Genomic DNA, 26,525 nt, shown 5'->3' with positions numbered 1-26,525 from the left:
CCTTTTCTATTTTAGTTCAAGAAAACAGGACAATGGGATAATCTCTTTGTTCAGTGAACTGTCTCTGCTTAAATCCACAAATAGAGTTTTCAGAGTCAAACCACGCTACACAGCTTACGGCAAAACTCAAATTCTTTTTCACACCGCTCCTCACTTCATGGCCCCATTTCCAATTCTTCTGGAACTTTCTTCTACATTTACTTTCATGTTCAGAGGTAACGTGTTTGTATTGCCTCACTTTCATTTCAGAGTTAGACATTTTTTCCCCTATGGCCTTTCTGCTACAAGTTTCTAGTTAATCGACGTTAGTGTTTGCATTCTGAAGACTACTCCTCTGCTCTTCCCAGACAAGCCACGTGCATACAGGACTTACTGCATTTCTGGCTTGTGTAACTGTTATCAGAAAGGCCAAATAACCAAAGAAAACTGGAATTGTTAGCATTGTTTTTTTTTTTTTATTTGCTTAGTTTTCCATGTGCTGGTCATCAATGTATGCTAAACCATCTCCAAGCCTCTACTCCTGCAATCCCACGCTCACTGGGATCTCTCTGCTTTCTTCTTTCTGGACATCTCCCACTGGAGTCTGGATTAGCTGCTTCCTTGGCTTTTCGAGTAGTAACCATCCCCATGTCTCTTCTTCATGCACCCAAAGGGGTTCCCTTCCTGTATTTTCTGTGGTGGAGTCCCTCCCACCTCTTTTCTTCGTTCTGGTTTTTGGGTTAGAGATCTACCCCTTTACTTACGGAAGCCACACATCTACAAGAAAGAATCATGTGACTATATACGCTAGAAGTAGCCAGAGTTCTAATGTCTCCTGCTTGTTGACTGAACTTTCTTTCTCAACTATGTCCTCACATTCCTGTTACCAGAAGCACTGGGATATTTCAAGTCCCTTTCAGGGGTGTCTAAGTTCAAATCCTCAGAAATCTTGTTAGACAAGAGGGAGCAGAAACCTCCCTAGTGAATGATTTAGCACTAACCAGGCTGTGCAGTGAGAACAAACCACCCCCAAATTCCTGTGCCCTCGCTGAGGTTGCCTCAGTGTCTCACTGGTGTCACCAGGGAACCCTGTTCACTCTGGGGAAGCAGACACTTGCTGTGCTCAGGGTTATACCCGTGTGTCTTACTGTGTGGCTTCTGGGGTTGTTGCAACTAGAGCAAGAACAACGGTTTCTGCTGCTCCTGCCTAAATGTCCGAATGCACACATCACCGGCCTTGCCTCATAGTTCCAGGGATGAGGAAGAGCAAGCTTCTCCAAAGAAAACTGAAAATAGACCCTAGCACGAAATTGCCCAGGAAATTCAACCACAGTTTATTATTATGCTTGGTTTCTGCTGTTTCCTTTCTGTTTTGTTTGTTTGTTTTGTTTTGTTTTTTTTTTGAGACAGGGTTTCTCTGTGTAGCCCTGGCTGTCCTAGAACTCACTCTGTAGACCAGGCTGGCTCCTTTCTGCTTTCTATTGCCTTATTTTAATGAAGTTTTAGGAGAGAGAAGTGAACAGCACCGTTCAGAGTAGCTCAAATCTCCCAGCATGCATTGTGCCAGCTGATGTCAAACCAACTGTTACTGGATGACAGGGCTATCCAGAGAGAGGTCAGTGAACAAGGGAACGTCTCAGGACACATCATTCGCTATCAGTATTTGTCAAGGAAAGGGGTCAAATGAAGTTTTCATACCCAGAAGATAGAAACTCTTTACTAGGCCAAAAGCATGCCCCCCCCCCTTCTTTTTTCAGATTTTTCAGAAAAGAATTTTCACTGGGTGCTGAATATCTGTCATTTCAGTAAGGTGGACATGTTCTCAGGGATAATCGATACTCAATTTTCATTCTGTCTGCGCACCAGCAAATGAATGCCTGTTTGCTCTACATGTAAAGTGTTGGGGTTCAGAGAGGAATGGGCAGGCGTGTCAGAAGCAAGCTTAAGTGTTAGCAATGACCTCGGGCAATCGACATGTGGCTGTTTCCAGCTTCCACCTGTCCCTTTGCGCTTCCTGGTTTTTCCTTTTTAGGATACCCTATAGCCTTTGGAATAAGAATTTCAGGGCCCCTGTTTCTGCAGAGCACAATCACAGTGGTACAGGTTTGTTTGTTGTTGTTTTTAAACTGACGAAAGCCTCAAGTCCACAAGCCCCTATATGGTTTCCCCCTCTTTGAATCAGTGGTTCTCAATATTTTATACAATTGAGATCTCAGGGAGAATTTATGAAACAAAAAAAAACCCTTACTAGATCAGCAGGCTGTGTCTCAGGCACTGGGCTTTAGGACAGTGGATAATGATCTGCATTTTTAACAAGACTGCTGTGGACTGCAGACTGCATTAGGTTCAACGGTCCCTTTGCATTTCCCATGACAGCATGCGTGGAATGAGATTTCAGTAAATACTTTTTTGATGCTGAGGTGAGGCGGAATAATACCATCAAAGGGGGAGCAAATGAAGGTTCTTCCTAAAATTACAGCATGACAGATGAAATAAGACCCATAGGTCCAAGCGGCTTAAGGATGATGGGGGCCATATTTCATGGCACAGGTTTTGGCTTTGCTTTCTATTAACTCTTCATATCCTGGTAAGCCCTGCTCACTGATTCCTTAGCATCAAGGTGAACTTCTGACAGTATGGGGGTCCTACGTATTATTCAATATTTTATAATGAGTTGTTTGGATTAAAACATAACACAAGTGTCCTCCTAGGTCAAAGGAAGGAAAGTTTTCCTGGCCCTTCCACTGTCCTTGGGGCTCAGAGTGAAGCTCCTGGCCAAGCAGTTAGTAGGTCATTTCAAGGAGCCCATGCAGCTACAGATGCTGATGGAGGAGGCCAGTACCTGCATCAGATTAAATGAAACTGAATTTAACCTCTTGACCCTACTCTGACTTCAAGCTCCACTTTAAAATGAAATTACTTAGAAATTACTGAAGTGTACAGAAAGGGGAGAGTTGGAGCGAAAAGCATTTTCACGGCAAGGTAGAGGGGTAAAGGTCAGCCTTCTTAATTTATTTTCAATAGATCGTGACACCTCAGCTTGACATGGTCTCAGCTGTCTTAGGTATTTCAAAAATGGCAAATAAACAGTCAACAGGGCCAGCAACAGCTTTGCCCGTCGCTCTTCACAGTGAAGCACATGTGGTTTTAAACGGAGAGCATATCACCGTGGCATGACAAACGCTTACTCTGTGCTAGAGGGAGTCACTGTGTGTGTGTGTGTGTGTGTGTGTGTATTTCCGGGGTGGTGGTGCTGCAGAACCCCTGGCAGGACAGGGGGTTACCATTAAAGAGACCACAGTGACCATCCAAATCTTTAAGAGATGGCTACATGGCAATAGTTCTCTAACTGTGGCCCAGGGTCAACATCATAGCCCGGAACCTTGTTAGCTGGGAAAACATTGGCCCCTGCCATCCTAGAAAACAAAAACACATTTTGAAATCCCAGAACCACCCTTGATGCTCTGTGGAACAGTCTACTACAAAGAACCCTCTTCCCTGTCTTACGAAGACTCTCTGATGCCCTCTGTTGGTCATGACAGGGCTTGACAGACTCTCCACATTGACAGTCTTTTAAGTGTGATTAGTTGAACTGCTGATTAACGGGGGGGGGGGGGGGGGGGGGGGGGAAGCCCTTAGATTAACTTTGGTGGAGTTACCTCCTTTTTCCAGGTGCCCATTCACACCTGAGGACGGGCTGGTCTCTGGCTAAAACTTTATCCTGATGCCCACCCGTGCCAAGCCACCATTCCATCTCATTTTCACGTTTTGTACTTACTCCTTCCTTTCAGGAGCCCTGGTGTATCTTGTACTTACGCCATTTGCAAATATCCTCACCAACCAAGCCTCTTCTTACAAAATGCAGACCTGATATTAATTCTGGGATCTCAGTCCAGACTTTCTCAATGAGCTCAAAGAGGGCCATGCACCTAAAAAATGCAACTCTCCACAAGCCCTCTTGTTACAATTTGGAAAGCACAGGGATGTCTTATGGGACTGATAAGTAGTCCATTCTTAGCACCCTCTTGCTGGTGCCACACCGGATGAAACCACCCAGAGGAGGTGCATAGCGCCCCCACAGACCATTTATTCCATAAAAGTAACTTCCCAAAGACTTGTAAGACCACAGAGCTCAAGTCTCTCCTCCCCAGGGGCCTGCAGTCCAGCCCGCCCAAACCTACACATACTTACATCTCCATCCACGGGCCGCTGGTCATCACAGTCCCTCGTGGGGCTAATGTCCTGGCGCATGACCCAGATGGGCTCTTTGGGCTCGTCGGGGGTGTAAGGCGAACGGATGGTCCTGGTTTTCACTTCTTCGATGGCCTCCTTGATGTCCTTGATGGCCAGCGAGATGGCATCCCTCTTTTCCTTGCTGTACCGCTGCCCAACCTCGCTGCCTCCTGGGGTTCCCACGACCCGCTGCTGCTGCCCGGCAGGTGCTGGCAGCCCGGGACTGTCGGGGTGTCCCCCTCCCGGGGTCGGGGCGCGCTCCAGGTCCTGCTCCGCCTCGGGCATGTCTTCGGCCGCCTTGTCGAGGCTCTGCGAACTCATGCTCTGCTTGACTTCGGCCACGATCTGGTCGATGTCCTCTTCCTGCTCATAACTGTCCATGCGCGGGTAGGGCGCGAACTCCGCCTCCTTCTCGGGGCTGTCGGACTCGCCGTCGGAGCGCTCGTCGTAGTGGTGCAGGCGCGCGCCCAGGGCCTCCTGGCGGTAGGCGGCCGCCTCGTCGCGCTCCCGCTCGTAGAGCCGCAGGCCGTCGCGCGCCTCCAGCTCGGGCGCGTCCCCGATCTCCTCGTACACGTGCTCCTGGAGGCCGCCGTAGTCGGCGTAGGGCTCGGCGTAGGGCTCGTCCTCGGCGCGGTGGAAGAGCCGGTGCGTATAGACGTAGCCGGAGTAGGCGGCGTTCATGGCTTCCTCGTGCTCCAGCGAGTGGAAGTGCAGGTGGTTGGGCAGCGCGCGCCGCTGCGCCGCCTCGGCGTGCTCGGCCTCCGCCTGCTCCGTGTACTCCTCGGCCTCGGGCCGGTACTGCACGGCGTAGGCGCTCTCATCATCGGCGTCCTGCGCGCGCTCCGCCTCGTAGCCGTCGCGGGCCGCGGCTAGCACGTCGCCCTCGGCGGTGTCCGTGTGGTTGTGGAAGCCGCTCTCGGTGCTGGCCGAGCGCGCCAGGCACTCGCCGCGCTCCTCCTCCTCCTCCTGCGGCGGCGGCGGTGGCGGCGGTGGTGGCGTGGGATGCGCGCGGTGGTCCTCGGGCGCGTGACCTGCGAGCGACGGGAGCGATGGCGACGGCTGCTGCTCCTCCTCCACCTCGGGGTGCTCCAGGTCGGCCTCCACGGACTCGTTCACCTCCCCTCCTGGCGCCTCATCGGCTACCTCTACCTCCGCGGAGCCCTCCAAGTGGTTCATGGTGGGCGTCGGGGGCTGGCTGGCGAGAGGCTGAGCTGGCTCACTGCGCGCTCATTTTGGCTCCACGGGGCCTGGAAGAAACAAGGAGAGCGGCTGCTGAGTGGTTCAGAATGGAACTCTGAGCTGAGAGTCCAGACAGACAGAAAACCACTCGCTATTGATCCCTTCTGAATCTGGGTCAGTTAAGGCATGATGGCAAATTTAAGCATCATCTGACAGTACTCTTTTCTTCACACACGTTACTTGCTTAATTGGTTATTGCTTTCACCCTCCCAAGCCCTCAGACGTCACCAGCTTCATGGGCACTTTGTTCTTAGCATGCTCTTTGGGTTGCATTTTCTGATGTCCGAGGATAGAGTACTACTTAATTGAGTGGGCCCATTGGCATATCTGCTCAAAGAGAAATATCTAAACTAGGATCTTAGAAGCATTTCTTTAAATAAATTTCGTGTGTGTGTGTGTGTGTGTGTGTGTGTGTGTGTGTGTGTGAGAGTGAGAGAGTGAGAGAGAGAGCGAGAAGAGAGAGAGTGACAGAGAGAGAGAGAGAGAGAGAGACCTTGCAATATTTTTGACGCCATTGCTATTAGTGTAAGGTTCTGGAGAGGCTGGTAACCGCCAATAGGCCCCTTTGTCCTCTTACATCCAACAAGGGTTTAGCTTTCTAGATCTTCACAAAGACAGTTCATTTCTTACATGCAAGGTGAACACAGGAGAAAATGGAATCCCTAGTTAAATAACCTTGAGACCAGTCGAGTGACAGTTAACGTTTCACTGTGGATATCCAAGGGGAGGAAGTTACAAAATGCGGGGTTCATCTAACTCATTTGACCCAGAAACACTTAGAAACCAGAGTTCTGACAAATACACAAAGTAGGCAGCTTCTGGTCCTTTCTCCCATGCTCCCGCCATCTAAAATCTGTAATTCTGGGAATGTCATGCCATCTGAAGCTAGAATACATGGGTAATTTTCAGAAAGTATGGGGAAGGTAGGTCTCCACCTATTTGTGGGGAACTTGCCGTTAGAGAGAAAGATGGAGTCCAACTCCTAATTCTCACAAAGTAGCTTTTAAAGGATGGGGAAGATGGCTCCGGTGGGTGATGCAATTGCTGCTAAAATAAGAAGACCTGAGTTTAAACGTCCAGCATGTAGAAAAAGCCAGACATGGCTGTGGATGCCTGTAATTGCAGCAGCGTTGGGAGATGGAGGGAGGCAGGTGGATCCTGGGAGCTTGCCAGCTGGCTAGCCCAGCCCAAATGGACAGCTTCCGATTCAGATACAGACTGTGAAACAGTATGGTAGAGAACGATCAAGGAAGATGGGAATCCTCCTCCGGCCTCTAAATGTGTGTGTGCTGGTATAGCGCCCCCATATGCACGCACAGGCACACACACACACACACACCCTGTACATGGTATATATAGAAACAGACACAAAGTGTATAATGAACAAAGAAACCAGGCAGGATTCTTTGGGTTTCCAGAAACCTGTGGTAAATGGGCTGTCATACTTAGCTCCGGCTGTCAGCTTCACACAATCCAGTCACCAGGAAAGACAGAACCTCAGGTGAGGAATTGCCTAGATGAGATTGGCCCGATGCCCTGTCTGCAAAGCCTTTTTGATTGGTGATTGATGTCAGAGGGCCCAGCCCACTATGGATATGCCATTCCTGAGCAGGTGGACCTGGGCTGTGTAATAAAGTAGCCGAGCAAGGCAGTCAACAGGACTCCTGCAGCTTTTCCCATGTATACCTACCTGCCTTGACTTCCCTCAGCGATGGACTAAAGCTGGAAGGTGAAATAAACCCTTTCCTCCTCAGTTTGGTTTTGGTCAAAGTGGTTTAATCACTGCAACAGAAAGCAAACTAGGACATGGGTTCAATAGTATGTTTGGATTTCTCTCATTGTGTTCTTTTGTCAAGTCCTTCATTCAAGTGAGCAGAAGTACTCTTAAATGTAACAGCCGAGGAAGAGAGGGATACCTAATCAACTCTTAATATCAATATCCATTACACTCCACTCAACTCTTTACCAGAACCACGCGAATTCCATTCCAATGCAAATAGAAAAGGAGGCTATGCTGGGGTTGCCACACCCACCTTCAAGCAGAGTAGCACATCCCCACCCCGACCCTGGTGGACCCACGCCCAGCTGATTCTCAGTAAACAATGATGGTTTACCATGCCAAACCTTTTGCCCTCCCCCATGGGGGTTGAAAAGAGTACCAGATCAGAGTCAGTCTCTTCTGGGAAAAAATGTGGTCTCTTTTCATTAAACCCCAGAGAAGAGTTAACCGCGGCCAGGATACAAGAAAGTTCCCCCCAAAATAAGACTAAGACATCACTGGGGCTTTGATGGAGGTGAATACAGGGGACAGAAAAAGCAAGTGTTGGGGCTGAGGTTGCGTGGTCAAGAGGTCCCTAGTAGATTGTGGACAGTACAAATGTTCAATACAGTACAAGGTCACTGCTTCTGTTTCCTTTACAAGGACTCAAATACAGACAATAAACACAAACATATCACAGGGGCTCTGATCTGTGCACCAACCCAGTTCTAATGGGCACATGGCAAGTTTTCATGGAGAGGAACACAACAGGTTTCCCTGGGCACCATCTCTGGGCTGCGTGGGTCAATGTCAGAAATACAATAACCACACAGTAATCTGAATGGCTGACAGTTCTTGATTCCAGGTACAGAATTGACAAAGCCACTGTTTTCTGTGAAAATGGGCTTTTCTATTCACAGATGTATTACAAAGAAAGTTTAGTCTACACTAAGGTAAATCATATCTGACTAGCATGGATATTTTTTGTACCTGTATAAAAATACCAAAGCCTGATCAGGAAACTTCTTTGGGGGAAATATCATTAAAAACATGTAGTTTTATGTGAGCATTTTGCCCACATAAAGGTATATACTAGTGATTTAATAACCTCCCACATTTGAGTGTGTGGAACCCAACTGGCATTTATTGGGCACATGCTTAGACACTGTATTGGGCAAAGGGGCTTTAAAAGTGTCTAAGCTATGATCCCGGCCTTCATAGACAGATAGCGTTAATAATTACAATACCTGGTGATGAATGCAAATGGAAATAGGTTCAAGACATGGAAGGAGTCCATAGTGAAAATAATGGAAACTGTTGTGTCACATCAAGTCTGTGATGGTTTGTATATGTTTGGCACAGGGAGTGGCACTATTTGGAGGTGTGGCCTTGTTGGAGTAGGTGTGTCACTGTGGGTGTGGGCTTTAAGATCCTATTCCTAGCTGCTTGGAAGTCAGTATTCTGCTAGCAGCCTTCAGATGAAGATGTAGAAGTCTCAGCTCCTCCCTCATCATGCCTGCCTGGATGCTGCCATGTTCCCTCCTTGATGATACTAGACTGAACCTCTGAAACTGTGAGCCAGACCCAATTAAATGTGGTCCTTTGTAAGACTTGCCTTGGTCATGGTGTCTGTTCACTGCAGTAAAACCCTAAGACAAGGTCCAATAAAGTGCTGTGGTCCTTGAGCTCACCAGCATCTAATAGCTCAGGCTTAGAAGAAGGACACTACCATCCAACTGGGACATTGATAGTGGCACTGGCACCTCAGGAAGCAAGAGCAAAGGGATGAGGAGCTGAAGGAAACCCTTTCCATCTTCCATCTACCTATTAAAAGGCTATGGACCAGGAATACATAGGCAGGAAAGTCTCATCCTCAGGGCATCTACAGTGTGAAGGGAGGGCACGGCAGGACCCAGAGAGCCTGCAGGCTGCCTGTGGAAAAGCACGGACCACTTCTGGTTCCCAGTTCTGGAATGTTCCCTGGTCTGGAGAGAATGAGCAAAAGGAAGGCATTCCACGGCTGCAGAAATGTCTAGAAATCAGAATTCCAGGATTCAGAGGCCAAATCTGGGTATTTGATACTGTTTGTCAAGCTTCATATTAATCTGAGATTGATAGGAGGGGCGGTTACACATTTGCTTTTGGTCATCTGTCCTTGTTACCCAGCATTCCCAGTTCACTGTTTTCCTTGCTTTTGAGACATTCAGAAGTAGCTCTAGAAGAAATGTGTGACTACAGACAAAACAGAACATAAAAAAAGAACAAATACAGGCATAACGAGTTGTTAACACACAGGTTATCGTGAACACAGGTTATCTGTGTGTGTGTGTGTGTGTGTGTGGCCAAGGGTGGTACTAGTCATGCAGATGCAGGGAAAAACTTAAAAGTGGAATGGGGTACTGAAATGGAAAAAGAAACTTTGATTCTATTATATAGGAGATTTTATATCTGTCCTTATCTAAGCTTTTATGTCTGTGCCCAGGTGCCTCTGGAAAAGTGCCAGAGTAAACTTTCATCCTTTCAAACTGAATTTACCTTCTAGTGATCTCCCAGCACGAGGGGCTGGGTCCTATCCTCACTCAGTTAGCCTTGGTAGACTCCATATTCACACAATTACCTCCAAAGCATTTAATTCTTGTCTTTCTCCACTGGAGCTGGCAGTCAAGTCCCACTTCTTGAGACTGAAGTCGGTCCTAATACTCACACATAATACACTACTTCAGTAAAATGATGTTTGTCACTCAGTCAAGGCAAGGGCAGCATGTAATCCTGAGATGTTCGTAGCAATAAACAATTCTGGTTGTTGAATAGGATTATGCCTGGGATGTGACAAGTGAGTATATGCATGTTCTGTATATGTTGTGATTAATCTTGTGTGTGTGTGTGTGTGTGTGTGCGTGTGCATGTGTGTGTGTGTGAGTGCGCACTTGCTCTCGCACATGTGCTCATATGTGTGCAGGTGTGCACGCATGTATGTGTGTGCATGCATGTGGAACCCAACTACCTTGAGTGTTCCTTAGGTGCAGTCTTTTTCTTTTCTTAAAAACAGGGTTGCTCGCTGACCTGAAACTTAAGAACTTAGGCTAGACTAGCTCACCAGTGAGCCCAGGAGATCTGTCCATCTCTTCTCCCCTCCCCAATGCTGGGATTACAAGTGCTCACAACAACACACATGGCTCTTTTTAAAATAGTTTCTGGGGATCAAACTAACATCTGTGGATGTGCTTTACCCCGGATCTATTTCCCCAGCTACTAATGTTTCTCATTTTGCACAAAGCATGAGAGAGTAAGAATACACACAGATTTCCTATACTAACAATCTTCCTTGCTTTTTGAGTTAGATTAACTGTGAAACATCCAATAAGGAGTTCAAAGGGTCTCAAGAGCCTTGCATCCTGAGCCCCTTTAAGCGAAATGCATCTATTCATAAGACTGCCATAAGAGGCAAGAATGAAGAAGACTAGGGCTTATTAAAGCTTAACCCCCATTTGATTCATTTGGAAATTAAATTTAGCAATCATGTAAGCCTAAAGAAGGACAGTTAAATAAATTTCTCCTTCCTATTCAGTCCCATTCAGATGGCTCACGTGGTCCAAAAGGCATTTCTAACACAGGACCATCTTGCTCCAGCAAAGGATTTGGTTCCACCTCATAACTTTGCATCTGATACCACGAAGTAGGACCTGGCAGATGGCACCTGAAATGATTTCTGAAATGAACAGAGGTGTGTTGCTGAGTGGCTAGATGCCAGTCAATGTGAAGTTGCAGTGTTGGGTCCCTGGGCTGAATCTTGCCTAGCTTAGATGATGGTGTGGCTGTACATCTTCACTGCCCACCTGCAGCACCACTCTGCTGCTTTGTCTGCCAGTGCCCTTCAAGGCACTCTTTGGGCACTCCATTAGGTATGTGGTCCCCTGTTCATGTTTAGCCAACAAGGGATGAGACAACAGTGGGATGAAGGAGTCTGGGGTTGAGGTATTCATTCTCTCAGGTCATCTCTGACAGTAACATGTCCAGTCCTAATGACATAACTATAAAGACATGAGCGCCCCACACCTTCCCCTTTTAGTCTTATGGACCATAATAGTGCTGGGGTCCTGTACAGGCTATGTCTTTTTAGCCTCAATACTATGTTTTTGTATCTCTGTAAACTACCTGATTTGAATACTCATCAATTGCCTACTGGTACTTAACTGTTATTTAAGGTAGGATGTTTTTATATCAGTATTAACAGATGGCAAAATTAGTCACAGCAACTAGTCCACATGTCAGCAAAATCAATATTCTAAATAGTACGGTTGTAGTCAAAACCATGAAGGTGACATTCTAATGAGAAGTCCTGTGCTGGGAAGCCTCTGTGCCTGATTCCATGGTTCTATCCTGGTTACCTGCCCTTCATTCACTGGGATAATTCAACCTCTGTTGCCTGGGTCTCAGCCTCTTCCCACCTCAGCAGCAATAGCTAGGGTAGCACATGACTGTCATATACCCAATATGTAGACTGTCAGTTAGAATGAACTTACATCCACAGCTGCAGCTGAATATGCCTTCTAACACTTGCCCAGCCTGGGGATGTGAGGCCTGCTTCTTTTGCAACTGGGCTTGGTAGACTCTATACTTATATGTCTCAAGGGCATTGCCATGTTGAAGGACCTTGGACACTCCTCTTGGGAGTAGCTTTGAATGTTAATTTATGGATCTGAGGTTACCAGAGTATTGTCTCACTATAATACAATTACAATGCAATAGTAATATTTAATCACATTTGGTTTTTTGACCTCAAAGAAGGTATCATCACCTTATTTACAAGTATTGAAAATCAATGGCATTTTTCAACTGTTAAGTCCCTAGAAGATATCCCATCATTTACTCTATATAATGTAGTCCTTAGTAATTTAGATTTGGTATTTACTCTGTGCAATGTAGTATTTAGTTAAAAGAACAGGCTTAGGAGACAAAATGTCAAGTTTGGGCCCTGGTTCTATTACTTACTAACTTTAACTTTGAATAACTTACAGTAAATGTCCCATTTTATAGTTTCTAATCTATATAATACAGTATAGTACACACTATATATAACTTACTATAGTATGTCAGAACAATAACTAATTTAGTGTAACTACAATTTAATGTCTATTACTACATTTTTCTGGATATACCATAATTAGCATTTAAGAAGTCAATACAGAATTAAAAAATATTCAAACAATATGAATGTAGGGCACATGATGTATTTCTTACTATTATAATTTACTGGCTAATAGGTAGAAAAAAAGCAGTTAAGTCTCTAAGTCCATCTTGAAATATGACTAGGTATATATAGATCCATCAGAAAACATCCAGTCATCAGACTAAGCAACTACACACAGTGCTTCATATACTCCATTTCTAACTCTCACAACTATCTCAGTGGGACATATTATCTCCAACTGCTGCTTGGGAAGCAGATGCTCAGACAGCTGAAATAAATAGTCCAAGGTCACTCAGAACAGAAAGAGATGGAGGCAGATCTACTGGCTCTCCACTGTGTTCTTCCTGTTACATTACGCTGAGCCCAGAAAGTAATGCGATTGATTTAAAAATAATTAAAAAAAAAAAAAAAACCTTTTAAATTGGTATAATTGCTTTTAGAATGGCGACCTTGGCAGACTCTCCTGTTCTGAAGGTACTGCCTTTGTTCAAAGCACTCTGGGCACTCTCAGGTTGGAATTGATTTCTAAGTTAGCCAAAGGGTTTTAAAACCACCAGTGGGTAATTTTCAGCATTCTACAGTTATAGTTAATTATATCTGATTTCTTTTTAAAGGTTTTTCGAGACAGGGTTTCTCTGTGTATCTCTGGCTGTCCTGGAACTCACTCTGTAGACCAGGCTAGCCTCAAACTCAGAAATCTGCCTGCCTCTGCCTCCCAAGTGCTGGGATTAAAGGCATGGGCCACCACTGCCCAGCTTCTGATTTTTTTTTAAGGAAAAAAAAACCCCATAACAGGTATTGTCCAGATCTATGACTCAAAAGATTTGGCTATAGTGTTTTTTAAATTTTATTGTTTCTTGTCTTTTGGTACGTTCTGATGTTCTGCAAATAGCAAATCTGTTCCTAAAAGATAAAGATGTACAGCTGCCTCAATTACTAAATTGAAGTCAAATCTCTGAAGTTCCTTGCAAAGGGTAGCCCTAAGAGTTGCTTTGGTCAGCGACCCCATCTTTCATAACGAGGTTTTATCCTCACCCATGAAACTGGTGTAGAGGATAGCTGGATGGGTGGACCCCTACGCCATTTCTCTAAAATCAGGTCTGTTACTATCATCCTGCCTTGAAATCAGTATTAATGCTGACCAAGCAGCACGGTCAGCTTACCAGCAAGAGTGATCTTAGTCATTTCAACCACAAAGCTCCGTCATAGCCCAGCCTTTGGTTAAGAAGACATCTCTAAATTTATTCAGATTTCCTTATTTTCTATCTCTTTCCTGCACACTTTAAGGATCAAATCACTCATTCATCATTCTGATTCCAATAAAATACACATGGCAAGCCCAAGGCAACCACAGAAAGTCAGAGGGGAAAATTTACAATTTTTATTGAAAACTCAAGGGATACTGTCTGGAAATCAAAGCCGATTAAGTTTCTCTGAATTTCTGTGAAATGCCTCTGGTATAAAATCAAACATATCTACATACTCCATAATTTACAGAGCGCTGGAGGAGCTGGATATGGCTTTCCGGTTCTAATTCCTTTTTGTATGCTCCAACTTCCTCCCAGGTCCCTCTGGCATTTATGATTTCTGCAGGGTTATGCTCAGTTCAAAAGTATTAAGTCACCTGTCACAGCCAATCTAGAACATTTTCCTGATATTTCTTTCATACAGAAATACCCCACCCCATCCCCACCCCAACTATTACCACCATCACAGAGTTAAAGATGATAATAAGACTCTGAAATTGGTTTGGCTATGTGACTTTTCAGAGGCTCATTAAGTCACACTGTGAGAGAAGACGGACACAGGGGAGTTTCCAGCTAAGGACAAATGAAACGGTAATTCATTAAAATGCAATCTTGCCTCTGAGACCACATCACCTCAGATTTACTGCTACTGTTACTTTTTACAAATTATTTGGCTCATTAGAAAGCCAGTTAACTTGCTTTTTTTTTAAATCCCCCTATTTTTCTGTTCATTTTCCTTCCCCAAACAGACACCAGAATGTCAGCCAAGGCCCTAATTATAAAGCCTCAAATTAAGTTCTTCTTTCTGGACTTCTTTTTGTTCAGTGGTCAGGAGTGGGTCAGCAGAGGGTCTACTGTCCATACATGCAAACAATATTTTCACTTAATCCTCAAATACGTGAAGCATGGACTAAACTTGGTGATTATAAGCACTTGCATGCAGGAAGGTCCTCACTCTCAAGCCTAAAAACAAATTCCACTAAGCAACTACTATGTAGCAACAAGCAGAGACTTGAATTTGAGTTTGATGAGGCAGAAATCCCATACAGAGCCCAAGTCTCCCAGGGCAGTAAGCTTTTTGTTTCGTCACATTAGCGAAAAGTTTACAGGGAGGGAAACATAAAGAGGGAAAGGTGCAAAACTATTTTCCCTGCCAAATGAATCATGGGTAAATCTGGAAAACCATCAGAAGCCACTGACTGTGTTGATTAAAGAGAGCGCATCTCAGGTGCCCCAAATACAAATATTCCTGGGAAATTGGATATCCATGTGTAGAAGAATGAAGCTAGATCTTTATCTACCACACTGCCCAAAACTCAAGTCCAAACGGACCACAGACCTTAACATAATACCTGAAACCCTTAGAGGTTGAAGCAGGCAAACACTTCAAGATAATGGGTGTAGGAAGGACTTTCTGACTAAGACTACGGTCGTTCATCTATGTTTTCTGCTGCTCTGTTCACAACATCAAAGAAATGGAATTAGCCTGGATCTCCTTCAAAAGAAGAGTACATTCAGAGAGTATCTTGTGTATACACAATGGACTTTTATTCAGGTATAAAGAGAGATGAAATTATGGCATTTACAGGAAATGGGATGAAACTAAAAAAAAATGCTGCATTAAGTTAATCTCTGCTCAGAAAGACGATTATCTTCATATTCTGTCTTACATACAGATCCTAGCTTCTAATTGTGATACATGTGGATTTATGTGGGGGAGTCTGTGTATAGATGGCAGGCAGGAACGCAGAAAGAGCTCATAAGAAGAGCCAAAGAAATCTGAAGGGAAAGGGGTGGAGAGGGTGGTAAAACACATGTGGACATGACAGAAGAATACGGAATGCTGAGCCTAAAAGTCTAAGCTGGGAGGAAGATAGGGACTTGGGGAAAGGGCTTGGGGTGGGGGAAGGGCAGCCAAATTTTGTATGTAAGAAAATGCTACTTTGTAAGCTAATTAAATTTTAAAAAAGTTTTCAAAAATGAAATTTAAGAAAGAATCGGAGGGGAGATACTTTGCATAGTTGGACAATGCTGTGTTTAGAAGCCATGAATTACTACACAAAAATCCCAATGCCAGGTGTGTGAAACCTGTACCTGACTGTTGTTAAGCGGAGCTCCAGATACCCTATGTATGGCTGTATGTATGTATGTATGTATGTATGTATATGTGTATGTGTGTGTGTATGTGTGTGTAAAATATAAAACTAGAGAGGTCATGGGCCCTAGAGGGGAAGTTACTAGTATTGTTTAGCTAAATTGACATAGCATTAAATTGCCTTCTAAATATTTAAATATCTCACAGATGAATGCTACTATCAGTCTTAACTGGAAAAAAATCTCCCTTTTGTTGGGAACAGTGGTGAATTGTGAATGCAGAGACTCATGGCTGTTCACAGTAGCTAAGAATAAGTGACTGTGAACTGCTTAGCCCCCTGCTCTAATGCTCAGAGATCTACACAGAAGTGGGATAGAAATGATATAGGAGCCAGATGACAGAGAGAAGGGCTATGGAATCCCATCTTCCAGGTATGGCAAAAAGGATTACAAACATGAGCTCAGAGCAGCTGCGTTCCGTGCATTGGGTCTGTACAACACTGGCAATGTCAAAAGCCAGACTTGCATGGGAGTGGGCCCACGGGGCCCTACCTCTTCCTGCTGAACTATTGGTGGATGGTAGATTCTGGGAGATGTAGAGTCATTGTCTTTAGTTGCTTACCTATTGGGGAGCCCACCAAGTTCCAGTGGGTAGTTCTAAACCCATGGTCTTGGTTAAACTCAGTGGGTCACAAAACAAACAAACAAACAAACAGCCATGAATATAGGAATGTGATCTGTAGAGATGAAGAAATGTTGACGGGGGAGTGGGGGGTGGGGAATGAGAGAGGGTGGGGTGAGAGTAATCTGAATACATTATATACACGTCTGAAATTGTCAAAGAACAAAATTAATTAATGTAAATATTTAACCTAAAAAAGTAAAATAGGAAAAAGATTTGGCTTAGGAAATAATTTTGTGTCTACAGGACCATCACCCTGATCACCAAACAAAAGTTCAGAATTTTCCCTCCTAATAACAGAAGATGGGGAACACACTTGAGTGAGTGAGACCTGGTTGTCCTTGTGCTCTGTGACCAAATATTCTACAATTAGCCGTCAGTCTCTCATGGAGGCCAGTAGTAATATAATCTTATTGCTGAAGATACCACACATATTGATTGCAAAATAGACAAGCTGGAGAGTTCTGCCCTGTGGTCTAGCATTGACAGTACCTCGAGGATTTGGATCTAAGGATTCGCCTCCTCCGATCTGCACAGCTGTCCGCTAAGCTCAGCTCCTTCAGCCTCCTCATCCAGTAGCTGCCATGTTCCCCTTTCTCTCTCAGCGCCCCTCCTTTGCTATCTCAAGGTGATCCTCAAGGAATCACAGCTACTCACAGCCCCTGCCTTTCAGTGCTCAAGGCTCCACGGCAGAGAAGAGCAGGAAAGTTGTTTAAGGATTCTTCAAAGGAGCAATGTGACTTTGGGGAAACCTGGACCTTCAGTCGGGGAAGGAAGGGGAAAGAAACTTCAGGGACTGGGGACGAAGGCAGATGGTTAAAAGATGGTTGACAAATCTGAGCCAAACGGGAACTTGGGCGAGCCATTTAGCTCTGCTGTGCCTCTGTGTCCTCTTTGCAAGTGGAAGTGATGTCAGCTGGGTAGACGTTGTGAAGACCCAGTGAGTAAAAGTAGCACCAGGAACAAGAACAAAAAATGTACTTGTCAACCCAGACTGTTCAGCACCAACAGCGAACCCTAATAAGATTTGGGGTGATGAAGTTGGGATAATACTTCAGCAATTGTAACCCATGTTCCGAGATGAGATGTCCGCTGAAGGGAAGATTGAGTGTATGGGAATTCACTACTTTGCATTAAATGGTCTCACAAGCCTAAGCTGCTCTTAAGCATGTATATAAACTTGTCTCTTTGTATTTATATTCAATATATCTATGAATATGTATGTGAAACAAAGATTCCTTACATTAAAGCTTGATGTTCTGTCACTCTGTGTGTGTGTGTGTGAACGCGTGAGCGCCTGCACACCATGTGTATGCTATTTCAGGAAGCCTCCTACCAAGTTGGATCCCATACTCTGGCTCAAAGAGTGTCTGCTCAGCCATTGGCAGTACTCAGTTCACAGCTACCACTGTGACTTTCCAGCCTGCCACCGCCAAGCCTCATTATTCCAGCCTGTGCCTTGGTGAATTGCTGAGTGGTTCTGCTTGTGCTAACACACCAAGCTTCATCGACCTTATGACGCTTAACCCGTGTCTAACTCAGAAAAATCCTCCTCCTCACAAGCTATCTGTTTCCAGCTCCTGATTCACAATCACTCATGCTTACCTTTTCCTCATCTATGAAACGAGAGGAAGAGGAGGAATAACTTGAAAGTATCTATCCAAATCACCATTGGGCAGAATTTACATATGTACTCACTTCAGGTGTCTAAAATGACTCAAGTAGTACAGAGTGATTTACAGTTTTGTTCACAAAAGACAGGAAAACAACAGCAGAATCCACTATGAGGCAATTGGCAAGGCTCACATGTAATAATGGATTGCCCATGGACAGAAAAGATAAACACAAAAGACACAGAAAGAACTCTCAATCCATTAAGATCAAAGCTAAGTCAGAGCAGTGCAGCACCTCTCCCTCTTATCCTGGGAAAATAGGTGCCAGAAATCTCACTGGGTGTGGGAAACTGTAAATGGTAATGAACCCTGAGCTTCAGTATGAGGCATAGTATGAGGCCATCGACAGTAACCTATAATAAGATAGAACAATTTTAACGACACACTGTAATAAAAGTCACATAAATGTGGTCACTCTCAAATGATCTTATTGTACTATAGTGTATTTGGGGATCTTTGGTTGACTGACTGTGATAACTTAGACCGTGGATAAGGGGCACTACTGTATTCCTCCGTAAGTACCATAAGTGTGCATGCACACACACACATGCACACACACACACCTGAAGGGAGAAAGCAATGCCAGTGGCTCCCTTTGGAGTAGAGGCAAGAATGAGAACTGGGCAGGTTTTCATGTATAAGCACTCTCTGGTGTCTGAGCAATGAACCTATTTTAAAATCCAAACACAGTGAAAATTCTGCCTGCTAGACAGGATGGCAATTTTTGTTTCCAAGGTGAAGAGCCGGGAGACACGTCCTCCCGGGTTGTGGAGGAAGGCTCCCAGACAGGGTTGCATCCCTGTAAACTTTCAGCTATGCTTTGAATCTCCTCTCCATTTGTCAGGCTTCTTGATGCCATGCTGATTTTATTGTAGGGTTTTTCTTAATTGTTTCTAGGTGCCATCTCCATAGCTTTGGAATGAATATATATTATACATACCATATATAATACATATGAGATATATTATCTCCTGAATTCTTGCCATATAGATATATATTTCTATATCTATATGGCACTCTCTTCTGAATTCCTGCCATATATATATATATATATGTATATGTATAAATATAGATACACATATATATGGAATATACACATACACGCATACACACACATATATACATATATATACATATATGACACTCTCTCCTGAATTTCTGCCATATGTATTCAGGTATATGTATATATATATACCTAAATACATATATGGTATACACATATATAGATACACATATGTGGACATATACATATGACACTCTCTCCTGAATTCCTGCCATAAAAGATGAACAGTTAGTTGAAGTCTTTTTCCGTCTGCCCCCTAATGCTTACTACTTTTTTGTAATGAGCATTTTGGCTTCCTTTGCTGACACATCCTCCAATCTTTCCACTTTATTCTTACTGTCCATCACAGTTTTATACTGTGTACATATCTATCTAATGCTTATTTTATGCCCTGTAGCCGCAATCAAGTCTTCTGTACGTAAGCGCAGAGGGTGACTCAAAATGTTGGAAAGCAATAAACAGCTATTCCTTTAACAAGGTTATGCAAATAACATCCATCTGTGGGTCACGAAGACTGCTATCACTACATTTTGGTCTTTCAATGTCACTACTCCTGTGTCAATCAAAAGAGGTTTCCTAGCACCAAGGTCAAAAAGAATTCCCCTCAATTTCACTGAATGCTTTAATGTGCCACAGGGTAGTTTAGTAAACAGTTGGGTCATGATGAACTTGAATAACTTTTATTTTAATTAAACCTCTTGGTCGTTCTTACTAACCTTCCATCTTACTGGCCAAAAGAAAAGAAAAAGTATGCTGTCACCATTTTGTCAATTTCTCTGGTGTCTCAGTCAATTGAACTGTGGAATGGGTCTGCCTTCATCTTCACAGTTTTTCTTTGCTCTGCTAGGTCAGTGTTCTGCTTCTCCTAGTCAGCTAACAGCCACAGTCAGTTTCCCTTTGGTGGTGGTCTTTTAGTATGCCACGTCATGGATCACTGGACATTTTCCTCTCCTCTCGTGTCTCCTCTCTCCTCCCCTCCCCTCCCCTCTTCCTTTTCCTCTCTTCCTCTTCTTCCTCCTCATCTCCTCTCCTCTTTTCTTTTTCTCCTCATTTTTCTAGAGTATATCTCAAACCTATGACATTCTGAATTCATGAATGTCGCAAAGGGCTTTGATCATACCCTTACATCCAGCTGACCAGCATATAACGATGCCATACCTCACCCTGCTAATGGCTTGACATTATCACTCGGCTTTGTTATAACTCACTTACAAGCACATCACCCAGGGATCTCCATAAACTGCAAGCTTTGTCAGTGGGTCTGGTCTCATAAGCCTGTCGATGATGATCCTCTGAGCATGTCACAGTGCTGACGAGACATCCTGGCCCAGACTAGCTCACCCCTCAGTAGCCACCCACCCATGGTATATTTTAATGTTTCTCTTGTTTTCAGTGTTTGGAAATCTTGAGACAGTGAGCCTAGGCCTTAATGGGCATTTACTGTGCAGCAGAAAGCTTTGCAATCTGAAGACCTCGTCTTTCCTAGGCTTTGAGAATGTTCTGACTACATCAGACATCAGAGCCTCTGAGATGCTCCAGTTTTGATGGCTTTTCTGTTTCCAGCCTGCTGCTTCTCCTCCCCTCCCTCTTTTATATCCCGTTAGATTTTCTATCTTGTTTCCCTAAATCCTTCCCACTGAAGTCTGTGCTCACTTACTCTCTAAGATCCGCGCCTTTCTCCACCATCTGGGTTACGTTTATTCTTCTAAGGATATTACGAGCTCTTGGCGCTCTCTGAACATATGGGTGGGAGCTCTCTTTTCTCTGGAGCCACTGGGTTTGTCTTTCCTTCTGCTGGACTTTTAGAAGTCCCCACCATGTATCCCATGCAGAAACAAATGACAAGGTGGGTGTAGGCTCTCCTTAATGGACTACCACCAAGATTGTCCTAATTCAGTATGTGTAGCAATGGCAAACTGTTGTTGAGATGGCCACTGTCCTACTCATGACCATTAGGGCTTTCTTACATTTGTCTATACCATGTTTTGACAACTGTTCTTAGTGACATATGTCATTATGTGTAGGTATGGTTATTTTTATGAGAGAATGTCCAGGAAGTGAGATTAAGTGGTTAAGAATAGTTCATATATTATAGAAAAATGCAAACATATGGAAAACTAGAGAGAACAGTGTTATTATCCTCCATTTTGATTCTGAGGGTTGAAGACAGGATGAAGGCCAGTTGTGGTCCATCAATGACTCTGTCACTTGCTGCCTCTTCTTGGGTTATATTGAGGTCAATGCAATAAATCCAATAATTACATCATTTGAATAAACATTTTATTAGATCTCTCTCTCTCTCTCTCTCTCTCTCTCTCTCTCTCCCTCTCTCTCTCTGAACTGTGCACACAGAGAAGTAAGATGACTTGTTGGAGTCACCTTTCTCCCTTCTCCACGTGAATTCTGGGAATGGAGCTCTGGTTGTCAGGCATATTGGCCCTTACTGCTGAACCATCTTGCTGGCCCTAAAACACACTTTTTTTGTTGTAGTAAAACATACATAAAAACTTAGCATTCTAACCATATGTAAATGTACATTTACATGTCATTAAAGGCATCCCTATTCTTGTACAACCTCTAACATTACAACATGTTTATGTTGTAATACTTGTTAACAAAGTGACTTTCTCAATTCTTGGCAATTCTTTACTAACTCTGAAGAATTCCTCTTTCTACACAGATAACCATGGGTATATTTCCCCCTCCATCACTCCTCTCTCTCTCTCTCTCTCTCTCTCTCTCTCTCTCTCTCTCTCTCTCTGTCTGTCTTCTTTCTTTTTGTTTCCTTCATAGGAAAAAAGAAAAACAAACTTTCTTTAAGTTCTTAACCAGCAAAGAAATATGCATTAGCCACAGAAATACAAATGTAAATTTGCACCCGAATAGCTGGGTTGTACAGTGTGTTCTCAGATTTGCCACAGGGTCTTAGTCTCCATCTCTGCAGTAGATGGGTATCCTATGTTATCACTGGGTACCACTGGGACATCTGCAGCTACATGTGACCCTGACAGGTACAGAACCTACCTGGAGAAGCCTTACAACAGGGATATTAGTATATGACATGCATCCTCATGGGTAAGAGAGCACGGATTACAACTAGCTCTCCTGGCCCATTTCCCTAAACTTACTACCACCATGTCCTTCTGGGGATGAGGGAGAGGAAGACACCTATTCCACAACAAATCAAGACACGGGAAATGGAGTTCCCTTATCAGATGATATAAAGAGACTGAATCCTAGCTGTTCTGGTGAGGGATGTTTGAACTCAAGTTTCCTTGACAGTTAATAAAGATGCCTCTTTTTCATAGGCTGGCTGGCTATCATATTTCCTTTTCTTTGAATGGCTTGGGTTTTTGATTGACTTTTTGATTTGTAGCCACTTGAAGGAGGTCGTTGAATATTAGAGATATTGAATGTTTATCTGTCACATGGTTGTAATTGTAAATATTTTCTCCCAATGTGCCACCTGTCTGCTGACTGCCTTTGTTGTTTCTTTGTCTCAAGAAAAACTTATTTCCCAATGCCATGGAGAACAGATGAACATTGCCCTGTGAATGGGAAGCTTTCTTCCCTACGAGTGCAGTCAAAAAGGCATCTATAATAATTTCTTCCTTTTCTCTGTGGTGGACAAGAAAAACCTCATTAAAATCTATGAATGGTTCTAGTTATCCACATGACACCTGGCCCTACACATGGGCAGAATTATAAAATCAATTTAAACAGTTTGGGAAGTGAACGAGGCCACTTATATGATTTTAATCTACGGCACTAATTGTGCCTAAAGTGCCCGCACACTTTTCTCCCAATTAGAAATTCTAATTAAGCATTGGCACCTTTAAAACACTCTGGAGAGTGTATCTGTTCTATTCGCTCTTGTCCATCTGAGATGAGAGGATTCTCTTCACAAAACCCATGGGATTAAAAGACAAAAAAGACCTTTAGAGTTCTCCTGGTCTAACCCCCCTGCTTAAGGTGTGATGAGAATGAGGCCGGGCTGTTCCACCCACTGAGGGCTATCTCCATCTTCCTTCTCTACCACAAGCCAGGACAAGTGGTCTTAGTTATTCACCTACCTGGCACATTACAGGGCTTTGTTGAAGATGTTTTGTGGGGCAGGACTCATAGTCACATGACTAGCAATTGTCCGAGCTGCCCCAACTCCTGATCCAGAACTCTCCATTGTCGCATACAACCTGAGCTTTGAAGGACGAACATGTGAGTTTAAATTCTAACTTTGTCACATGAAAGATATTCCTTCAGCGAGATCTTCCATCCTTCCATATTCTCTGGGTCTCTCCTTTCCCTCTCTTCTGCCTTAAACTCTTTCCATCTGGGCTCTCATCCCTACTGCTCCATGGACTCACTTATCCCCACGTGCTAGGTTCCACAGTAAAGACTGTGACCCTTCTGCAGCATTTGACACAGCCGGTCACAGCTGTCTCTTGAAGCGGGTTTCTCTCCTGGGTTCCATAGCACTTTGTTCTTCTTGGCCTTCAGAGCTGGTCCTCTCCAGTCTCATACATTGCTTCTTTTCTTCCAGGCTTCTTTCCCCTGGAGGACCCACACTTGGTCTCAGGCTGTTTTTGTTGTTGTTGTTTTGTTTTATCTTTTACTGGCTACCCAGGATTGTTCAGACAATCTCATACAGGCTTGGGTGTCATCTGTAGTGACAAATCTCAGGTTTATATTGGCAGTAGACACCCCCTCCCCTGAGCTCCTACAGATGCCATCTGCCCCCCTAACCTGCTGCCATGGATAACTGGGCGGTGCCGCCAAGGAGGATGAGTAAGAACAGACTTCTGCCTTTCTCCTCCTAAACCTGTTCTTTCCACGATCACTTCTGTGATGAGTCCAGTAGCTCAAACCCTTGGCATCATTCTCAAGTCCTTTCCTCCACACTCCGGCAAATCTGTGAGACGCTCACCATTCCCACCTTCAAACTCGGCCAAGAACTAACTAAACTGTTCTTACCACTATCCCTCATTAAAATTGCCACTATCCCTTACCCAGAGGCGGGCAATCGATTTCTAGCTTCAGAAGCCATGCCTAAATGTAAGTTACATCCTACATCTCTCCTAACGATGTAGCGATGCCTCCTTCTACCCTCACTGACCTTTGACCCCAACCTCTACACATACAAACCCAGCCACAGGGACCTTCTTGCAACGTCATAAAATGCCAGCATTTCCTCTGCATTCTCTGACCTTCTGCCTGAACTGATTGTCCCCCAGACAAGAGACAACTTTTTCTTGTTATGGGTCTGCTCAAATGTCACCGTATAAGAGACGTTCCCTGAGTCACAGCCCACAGCACGTTACTTTTAAGTGTCACCTGACACACTCTCCATTCATTTATCTTCCTCCCCCATACATTTTATTATATTCCATGTACTGTGTCCCCAGAGGAACAGTGCGTGATGTTCATCTAGTACTCATTGACTTATTATTATTACTGGACGACACAGGGCATGAGGTATATACTAACAGACTTAAACAGTATAATATGGTGATGTTGACCGTAAGTAAGATATACAGCAGAGCTGTGGGCATCATTTACTTTGTATTACTGAAACTTTCTACCTGTCAAACGGCAGCTTCTCTCCACTACTACCCAGGCCCTGGCAGCTGCCGTCTATCCTTTCCTTCTGTCAGCTGACTATATTAGATTCTTCATGTAAGAGTTTCTGTGACTGGCTTATTTCACTCAGCAGAATGTCCTTCAGAGTCACCTGTGTTACTGCAAATGGCAAGAATACTATTCTACTATATGCGTCAACTTTATATCGTTCTTCATCCCTGGGCATTTAAGCTGTTTGTACATCCTGGCTATTGTGAATAGTGCTACAGAGAGCACGAGAGTGTGGATGTTTCTGTGAGGTCTTCATTTCAGTTCTTTTAGATAAATACCTAGAAATGGGGCTGCTGGGCAATAGGCTATGTCCATCACATAAAACAACAACAACAACAACAAAAAAAACCCAACAACAAAAATAAAAAAACTCTTTGGGCTGGAGGGATGGCTCTGTAGTTAAGAACACTAGCTGCTCTTCCAGAAGACACAGGTTCAATTCCCAGAACTCACATTCAGTTCACAACTGTCTGTAAGTCCAGGTCCAGGGGATCTGGCACCCTCATACAGACATATATGTGGTTAAGACACCAGTGCACATAAAAAAGTAAATGAATCTTTAAGAAAAAGAATCTTGATACATTTTTTTTTCATAGCAGGAGTAGGACTTTATAGCCTCAACAGCAAAATACAAAGCTTCTAGTTCTTCTACATCCGCATCAAAGCATCTTTACTTTTAGAGGGGCCATCCTAACGTGTGAGAAGACGCCTTGTTGTGATTTTGATTGGCACTTGCCCTCAGTGATGCTGGCCATGCTTTTTCGTACCTACTGGCTATTTGTACCACATCTTTAGAGAAATGTCTAGTCAAGTGATTCCCTCCTCATTTTTTTTCTCTTTGCATTGTTGTTTTCTTGAGTTATGGATCAGTAAATATTTTTGAGTGAATGAATGAATGAATGAATGAATAAGCCTCTAGCTAATAATGACTAAATCAACACATTGCAGAGCACCTAAGAGAGCACCCAGTTCTCCGGAAATTGCAGAGGAAATCACTACTGTTAGACCCAGAAGGTGGGGAGGAGAGACTTTAGTACAGGTTCTTATACAAAGAGTAATCACACTGTAGAAAAGCAATTTCCTTCCCCTTTGCTTAATAAGCACGTTGACATTTATTTTTCTTCTTAGCTCCAATTAAGAGCATCTTGCTTAGAAGTAAGGTGAACATATGTTCTGCTCTCTAATTTAAAATAATCCTTTTTGGATAAAAATATTTTCAGACATTATTTTTAAAGTGTGACAGTTTATGGCGGAGCTAATAAACATGCACAAACAACACAGTTTTAAAAACTAAGGACTCCTTAGAGCAGTCTAAGCTCACAGCAATACTGAGCTAAAAGCATAGCAAGCTCCCACATAGACCCCTTCTCCACACCCGCCTCAGCCTTCCCAACCACCGTCACCTCCACCGGAGAGGCACATTCGCTGCAGTCTGTGAACCACGCCAGCAAGTCATTGTCCAGTGAAGATGTCCAGGGCTTGCACTAGGGTTCAGGCCTGGTGTGTGTTCTATGAGTTTTGAGAGATATGTGAACCTGCACTACTGCCATAACGCCATACAGAGCACATTCACTGCCCTTCAAGTTCTCTGGGCTCTTTCTCCCATTCACCCCTTTACCCAGCATCTTGGAATCACTGTTATCTGCCTTGATAGTTTTGCCATTTCCAGAATATCCTATACAGACAATCTTCTCAACCTATGATGGCTGACTTATGCTTTTTTTTTTTTTTTTTTTT

General features: G+C 43.9%; 1 protein-coding gene across 4 annotated transcripts in view; it reads right to left on the bottom strand.

Annotated features, from left to right (window-relative positions):
- The window catches only part of Apba1 (amyloid beta precursor protein binding family A member 1), a 200,564-nt gene that overhangs the window by 67,168 nt on the left and 106,871 nt on the right, over positions 1-26,525 (bottom strand). For all 4 annotated transcript variants that reach the window (XM_076918547.1, XM_076918545.1, XM_034504563.2 and 1 more), the window contains exon 2: positions 4,171-5,459. In XM_076918547.1, coding sequence (XP_076774662.1) covers positions 4,171-5,388 — 1,218 coding nt within the window. In that variant the 5' untranslated portion in view covers positions 5,389-5,459. The remainder of the gene's footprint in view (positions 1-4,170; positions 5,460-26,525) is intronic.

The sequence above is a fragment of the Arvicanthis niloticus genome, chromosome 1 (assembly GCF_011762505.2).
Source record: "Arvicanthis niloticus isolate mArvNil1 chromosome 1, mArvNil1.pat.X, whole genome shotgun sequence".
NCBI classification, from domain to species: Eukaryota; Metazoa; Chordata; class Mammalia; order Rodentia; family Muridae; genus Arvicanthis; species Arvicanthis niloticus.
The sequence above is the reverse complement of the archived record's forward strand: the minus strand, read 5'-3'. Positions and strand labels throughout refer to the sequence as shown.